Source organism: Rattus norvegicus, chromosome 7, assembly GCF_036323735.1.
Source record: "Rattus norvegicus strain BN/NHsdMcwi chromosome 7, GRCr8, whole genome shotgun sequence".
NCBI lineage: Eukaryota > Metazoa > Chordata > Mammalia > Rodentia > Muridae > Rattus > Rattus norvegicus.
Genome location: NC_086025.1, coordinates 132,135,414 through 132,142,477, shown reverse-complemented (window position 1 = coordinate 132,142,477; position 7,064 = coordinate 132,135,414). Strand labels below are relative to the sequence as shown.

General features: G+C 48.1%; 1 protein-coding gene across 2 annotated transcripts; it reads right to left on the bottom strand.

The window, feature by feature from the left end:
* Positions 1 to 675: 675 nt before the first annotated feature.
* On the bottom strand, positions 676 to 5,962 carry Dnajc22 (DnaJ heat shock protein family (Hsp40) member C22). 2 transcript variants are annotated; one of them, XM_006257363.5, is made up of 3 exons: positions 5,587 to 5,962; positions 3,316 to 4,256; positions 676 to 1,017 (listed from the first exon to the last, which is right to left on the bottom strand). In XM_006257363.5, the coding sequence occupies exons 2-3, from the start codon at positions 4,153 to 4,155 to the stop codon at positions 832 to 834; spliced, it is 1,026 nt and encodes a 341-aa protein (XP_006257425.1). In that variant the 5' UTR covers positions 4,156 to 4,256; positions 5,587 to 5,962; the 3' UTR covers positions 676 to 831. The 2 variants fall into 2 exon arrangements, with proteins under 2 accessions (XP_006257425.1, NP_001014226.1); NM_001014204.1 differs by having other exon boundaries at positions 5,606 to 5,670.
* Between the last annotated feature and the right edge of the window lie 1,102 nt (positions 5,963 to 7,064).

The window sequence follows — 7,064 nt, the reverse complement described above, 5'->3', positions numbered from 1 at the left end:
TGCTCTTCTTCTCTCTTCCCCCTTTTCTTTCTTTCTATCTTAAGTATAGGACCAGAAAGTACAAAAGGAATAAAAACATGTTTCTGGCACTTTGACATTTAACCATCCGTCTCACCTGTTGAAATCTCTCTTGTCATAGGACAGCATGTGAAATGTCAGAACCTTCCCAGCTTCCTTTAGAACCCTAACTCAGTGCTGTAGATAATTTTAGGAGCTAAACAATCTCTTCATCGCGCATCAGTATCCTGGGGTAGGGTTCCATGGTGGTGTTTTTTTGAAAGGTATTTTATTAATTTTATAATATTCATTTTACTCTGTTGTCCTTTTTTTTATTTTTTATTAAATTCATGTATGTAAGTACCCCATTGCTGTCTTCAGACACAGCAGAAGAGGGCATCAGCTCTCATTACAGATGGTTGTGAGCCACCATGTGGTTGCTGGGAATTGAACTCAGGACCTCTAGAAGAGCAGCCAGTGCCCTTAACCGCTGAGCCATCTCTCCAGTCCTATTCTGAGGTCTTAAGAAAGTATAATCAAGGGGCTGGGGATTTAGCTCAGTGGTAGAGCGCTTACCTAGGAAGCGCAAGGCCCTGGGTTCGGTCCCCAGCTCCGAAAAAAAAAAAAAGAACCAAAAAAAAAAAAAAAAAGTATAATCAAGGAGACAGTAGTCGAGAATTTAGAAATTTAACACATAAATATATTTTCTACCACATGCTTCCTCATTCCTTTAAAGTTCCCCTCGCCTCTATCGAGCAGCTTCTTTAAGACTGTTAGGTCCTGGGTTTTGAAGACTGTGCTGACAAGACTGAGCCCATCCTTGAGGGGTTGCTTTCACCTCCAGGATGCTCTGGGCTTCTTGGGCTGACTCAAGACTTCATAGGCAGCCTGGATCTCTAGGAAGTGCCTCTGGGCCTCCTCCGTCTGGTGCCGGTTGTGGTCTGGGTGCCAGACCTTCACCAGGTCTCGGTAACTCCGATGTATTTCTTCATTGGTGGCTCCTTCTGGAATGCCCAGAACCTCGGAGGAACAGAGCTCACAAATTAGCATCTCATAAGTGCTCAGGGTCCCAGGGCTTCTCCCTGCTTCCTGCTAAATCATACTAGTTAGCAGTAGAATGGCCCAGAGCCTCAGACAGAACTTTAGTCCTTGGCCAAGAGTATATTCCAGTAGTAGAGCACGTCCCTGACTGGAGTAAGCTCCAGGCTTTGATCCGCAGCAGTGAGAGAAGTAGAAAAGAACCCAGGGCTGGAGAAGTGGCTCAGTGGTTAGGAGCACTGACTGCTCTTCATGAGGACCTGAGTTCAAATCCCAGCAACCACATGGTGGCTCACAACCATCTGTGATGAGATCTGATGCTCTCTTCTGGTGTGTCTGAAGACAACTACAGTGTACTCATATACATAAAAATAAATAAATCTTTTTTTTTAAAAAAAAGAAAAGAACCCAAACAAACAAAAACAACCCCTCCCCCCCCCAAAAAAAAACCTCAGGGTATCATGTCAGTCCCAGGATTCCTTTAATGGCACTGCCGTTTCCAGCCTAGAACTCCATCTCCTCGACAAGATCTCCTCTCCACAAGAGAAATAAGTGTATGCTCGCCCACCGAAAACCCAAGAAGATGCTTACAGGAACATCATCGAAAAAAGTCCTAAGCTAGAAATGACCTAAATATTAACAATAGAGTGACTAAATAAGAAGCGGCAGGATCCGACACAGCAAGGGGCCCAGGCTGTCTCAAGTCCATGTTAAAGGGGAGTACATCTAATAAACAGAGCATTGAATGGGAAAAGCCACATCAGTACCAAGTGACCACGTTTATTTGATGGTCAAGAACAGACAAAACGTGGACATAGAAAAATAAGGAGGGAGGGAAGGAAAGGAAGAAATAAAGGAGGGAAGGAAGGAAGGAAGGAAAGAAGAAAGGAAGGAAGGGGGGTTGGGGATTTGGCTCAGTGGTAGAGCGCTTGCCTAGGTAGTGCAAGGCCCTGGGTTTGGTCCCCAGCTCCGAAAAAAAAACCAAAAAAAAAAAAAAAAAAAAAAGAAAAAGAAAGGAAGGAAGGAAGGAAGGAAGGAAGGAAAAACTAAAAACCTCATCTAGCTGACATGGTGGTATGTGCTGTTAATATCCAGCACTTGAGAGGCAGAAGCAAGAGGATCACATAGTCTAGGCCTCCATATTAGCCTGGTTTAGGCCAGCTAAAGGCTACATAGTGCAAACATGTCTCCAAAAAAAGAAAAAGAAAAAAAAAAAGAAAAGAAAAGCAAAACAGGGGTGGGGTGGTAACTGGCAAGGTAGGCAGGGCAGTAGACAACTTACTGCAAGCCTGGTGGCTTCCATCCCTGGAATACACATGCTGGAAGGAGAGATTCCAGTCTTGCCAGTTGCCCTCTGACCTCTCCACTGACGCTATGACACAGGACCGGGACTCACACACATTGACACATTCTTTTCTTTCTTTTTTCTCTTTTCTTTTTTCTTTTTCTTTCTCTTTTCTTTTTTCTTTTTCTTTTTTCTTTTTTTTTTTTTTTTTTTTTGGAGCTGGGGACCGAACCCAGGGCCTTGCGCTCGCTAGGCAAGCGCTCTACCACTGAGCTAAATCCCCAGCCCCACATTGACACATTCTTGAACCTAATATATCCTGATAGGACTTGGGGTGTGGCTCAGTGTTATTGTGTCCATGTAGTGTACCTACGGGTTCTGAGTGTAAACTCCCACACTGTGAAACAAACAGAACCCCTAATCCACTGTGGAAGACGTCAGAAAGGAGGTAACCTCCAAGATAGGAGTATAGATTGGGGAGAGACAGGAAGGAGTCTTCTTGGAGCTGGTATTGTTCCACACCTCAACCCAAGAGCCCGATACACAACCTTAGAAAAACTATGGGGCTGGAGAGATGGCTCAGTGGTTAAGAGCACTGACTGCTCCTCCAGAGGTCCTGAGTTCAAATCCCAGCAACCACATGGTGGCTCACAACCATCTGTAATGGAATCTGATGCCCTCTTCTGGTGTATCTGAAGATAGTGACAGTGTGCTCACATACATAAAATAAATAAATCTTAAAAAGAAAAGAAAAACTATGTTAGAATTTGACTAAAAAGTATTATTCTTGTGTCTTTCTCATGTACCTTCATGCAGTACATGCAAAAGCCCAAAGAAGCCAGGATCTCCTTTTAGGGCATAGCAAGCAGACCTCAATGTAGAGCTCCCTCAAGCAAATTACCAGCTCCTGCAAGACTTCCAGCTCTTAGAGTCCAGACAGGCCTGAGGAGACTTACCTGAAGAGACTTACCCAAAGACAGGGAAGAGAAGCTTACCTGGTGAGCCAGCTGACGTTTCTCATCCTGAAAACTGTCAACAAATTCATAGAGCTTTTCCCATTCCTGGAACTGGCTGCTATTGAAGCCAGGAGCCCCAACCAGTAGCCACCAGATCCGGCAAGGCAGAAGCAAGACAGACTCCACGAGACGACCGAGAAGTGGGAAAAAGTTGAACCAACTCAAGAAAGAACCAAGGGTTTCTGCTGCGTAGTTAATGGTGGCAGCTGTATTGTACAGGGTACTGTAGGCCAGTGGGCCTGTGAAGGCGAGGTAAGCTAAGCCCACACGGTAGAGGCGCACACTAAGTGTCTCTGACACTGCTGAAACTTTGTATCGGCGATGCTTCTGGGCTGTAATGCTGGCAGCCAAACTGATGGGCAGGATGGCTATGGGGCGGCCATAGAACACAGGGGAAGTGAGGAAGGCTGCTCCTAAGGTGTTCTTAAAGTCTGAGGTCTGGTTACCAACAGCAGCTACCAGCAAGACCCCTAAGCCAACGGCCAGTGGGAGGCCCACTATATAGAAGTTGGCTGTGGAAGAAAGGCTGATCAGAGCCACGAGACCAAAATAGACACCTACTACCATCTGGGAAGCAAAGCGAAGGAGACTCAGAGGGGGTCTCTCCTCTTCTGGCCTCTGTTTCCAGCTCTGGACTCCGTTGGCTTGAGCCACAAAGCTTGGAAGCTTCCAGAATTCCCAGAGCCAGCCCAACCCACCACCTCCCAGGGTGAGCATCCAGAGCAGGGCATGGCTGTCCCTTCCCAGATACAGGTGGTGTAGTCCAACAGGGCCCCCAAAAGCCCAAAGGGCATAGGTCATCAGGAGCCCTTTGGCCATCCTCTAGGGCAAGAGTCTCAGAGCGAATCCAGTGGCATTTGACACTGATCAGATTGCAGAAATCTCAGGGTCCTCCATGAGAATCACCACAGTCCTTGGACCTGAGAGGTGGAGCAAGGAGAAAGACTCAGCAGTAATAAAAGTCAAGTTAGTCCTACCTCAGGGTCTCTCAGGTACTAAATGTCTCCTATCTTTGGTTAGTACCCCAGTCCCATTATTTACAGTCACAATGATATGGAAATATTTAGGGGAGAAAAATGCTTCAATTACTTTTTTCATTTACTTATATTAATTAATATTTGAGGCACAGTCTCTTTTTTATTTAAAGATTTATTTATGGGGCTGGGGATTTAGCTCAGTGGTAGAGCGCTTACCTAGGAAGCGCAAGGCCCTGGGTTCGGTCCCCAGCTCCGAAAAAAAGAACCAAAAAAAAAAAAAAAGATTTATTTATTTATTATATATGATTACATTATAGCTGTCTTCAGACACAACAGACGAGGGCATCAGATCTCATTACAGATGGTTGTGAGCCACCATGTGGTTGCTGGGAATTGAACTCAGGACCTCTGGAAAAGCGGTCAGTGCTCTTAACCACTGAGCCATCTCTCCAGCCCCCATGCAGTCTTATTATATGCCCCAAACTGGTCTTATGTGGCCATCACTGAGGATGACCTGATCTTCCTGCCCCCACCTTCCCAAGTGCTAGGGTTATAGGCATGTGCCACCATATCCAGGGAAGAGAATGTTTTAAGTGACTTCAGTTGGGACACCAAGAACTAGGTGCCTGAACAACAATAAATCAGAAGCTTGGAACTAAAAGGGTGACCCACGGGTCACTTACTGCTCTTCCAGAGGACCGGGATTCAATTCCCAGCACTCAAATAGCAGCTCATAGGTGCCCTCTTCTGGTCTCCCAGGGCATTAGGTGTGCATTCAGTACACACACAAAGATTCAAGGAAAACACCCAAGCACATAAAGTAAAATTTAAAAAGAATAAGAAGGAGAAAAAAAAGAAGCTAACATTTCTATCCTCCCCTCGGACTCTGGAATAGAAATGACTTACCAGGGAAGGCTTTGAAAGCCAGTGTCTTATCCAAGTTCATCCCTTTAACACCGAGTGTGTGTGTGTGTGTGTGTGTGTGTGTGTGTGTGTGCGCGCGCGCGCGCGCGCGCGCGCGCTCTATTACCTGGTCAAAGGTTTTAGCCTTTCTCCAGCTTTCCCACCTCCCCAGACCATGTTCTTCTCCCACAAGTCAAATTTGAAAGGGATCCTGAACTCCTTCCACTTAAACATTCTAGAAAACATTTTGATCTAGACCTTAGCACCCCACAGTCCGGCCAACCTACCCCTATCAACAAGATTGAAGCGCCTCTACAAAGAGGCTACAAAAATCCTCAGAATATCAAATCGATCTGCCAATATGTCTTACCTACTTCAAGCGAACTCACCCTCAGGCAGTGCCAGTAGAGCCGCAGTACCTGACTGCTCAGGCTGCCAAGCCGCTTCAGACCAGTCATTTCCTTTGACCACAGATTCAAAATGGCCCCTCTGTTACTGATCCCACTTCCACATAAGTGGACTTTGTCCCTCAGTGCTGACTGTGCGTCTGAAGTCAGGCCACCTCCTCCAGGCCCCGCCCCGAAAGCCCTGGTCAGCCCCTTCGGAGCCACCTTCCGGTCCTGCACTTCTCTGCTCGCCAACTCCCCTGAACTCTTCGGGAAGCTTTCCCCAGGCTCGCCCAGTTTGTTACTGTAGGACCTGGAACCGCGCCCCACTCCCGGCGGAGCGCACCTCTTGCAGCACGTCACTACAACCGCCAGGTGGCGCTGCCGCTTACGGAAGGGAGAGTCCTAAAAAGTCCCACATCTCCTTTTTGTAACATTGGGACATGGGTCAAAGCTGCCCGGACTGTGCGGCTACCTGGCGGGAGAAAAAAGGCGACCTTATCAACAAAATTAAAAATCTCAATTTCGTCTTCTCTCCGCTACAAATGGGAGGTGATCCCTGTCTCACTTCAGGCTGCAGGCTTCTCTCTCCATACTCCAAGACGGCCATTTATAGGATCCCTTCTAATTTCTTAAGGGAGAGACATCCACCCATAAGCAAAGGGAGAGCCCATCAAGGACCCCAGTTTTGCCTCACTATTTTGCTTCTAGGCCTTCCAGTCAGGGGACTCCGCATCCAGATCCGAGAGTCTGAGCCTGCATAGCCCAGAATCCAGAAAGCCCGAAGCTGTTCTAATCCTGGGGACACCAGCCAGGGATACAGTATGGGGGAGGCATACCATCAGAAGAGTAAGGCCAAACCTAGGACTCAGGGGGAGACGAACCTGCCTTCTCGCTTGGGAGCTGGCATACAAGATGCCTTCAACATTCCAGGCTCCAATCCCGGTGCAGCTCCATGACCTTGGCCAAGTCACACCCTTTCCTGGGCTTCAGTTTCTTTTTAAAGAAGCTTGGCTCCACGAGATTTCCCAGGCTTGGCTAGAGGTAGGGATGAATCCGGTGGCCTCACTTAGGGTCACCTGTCAACAGTAGGCAGAATGTTTTAGCTTCATCCAATGTCTAACCCTAGCTGGGGTGGGAATGCGGCTCGGGATATAGCCTCTTTAGGGCTAAGGAGGGGCGACAAAACGACAACCCAGCCACGGCTGGGGACGGGGGCGGACAGGGGCGCTGAATAATGAATGAGACTTAATTGGGCCCGCTCTGCGCGGCGGCGCGCTAAGCTTGGCAAACAGCGCGAGCAGCCGCCGCCGCCGCCGCTGGACAAACAAACTGGATAGGGTGCCTGGAGGCCAGTGGGAAACGCCGGGAGGGGGAAGGGACCCCGGGGAGCCAGGCCTCGGGCCCTCAGGAGGGACCCAGAAGTGGCCAGAAACCCGGGAGGGATGAAGGCTCCGGGCCC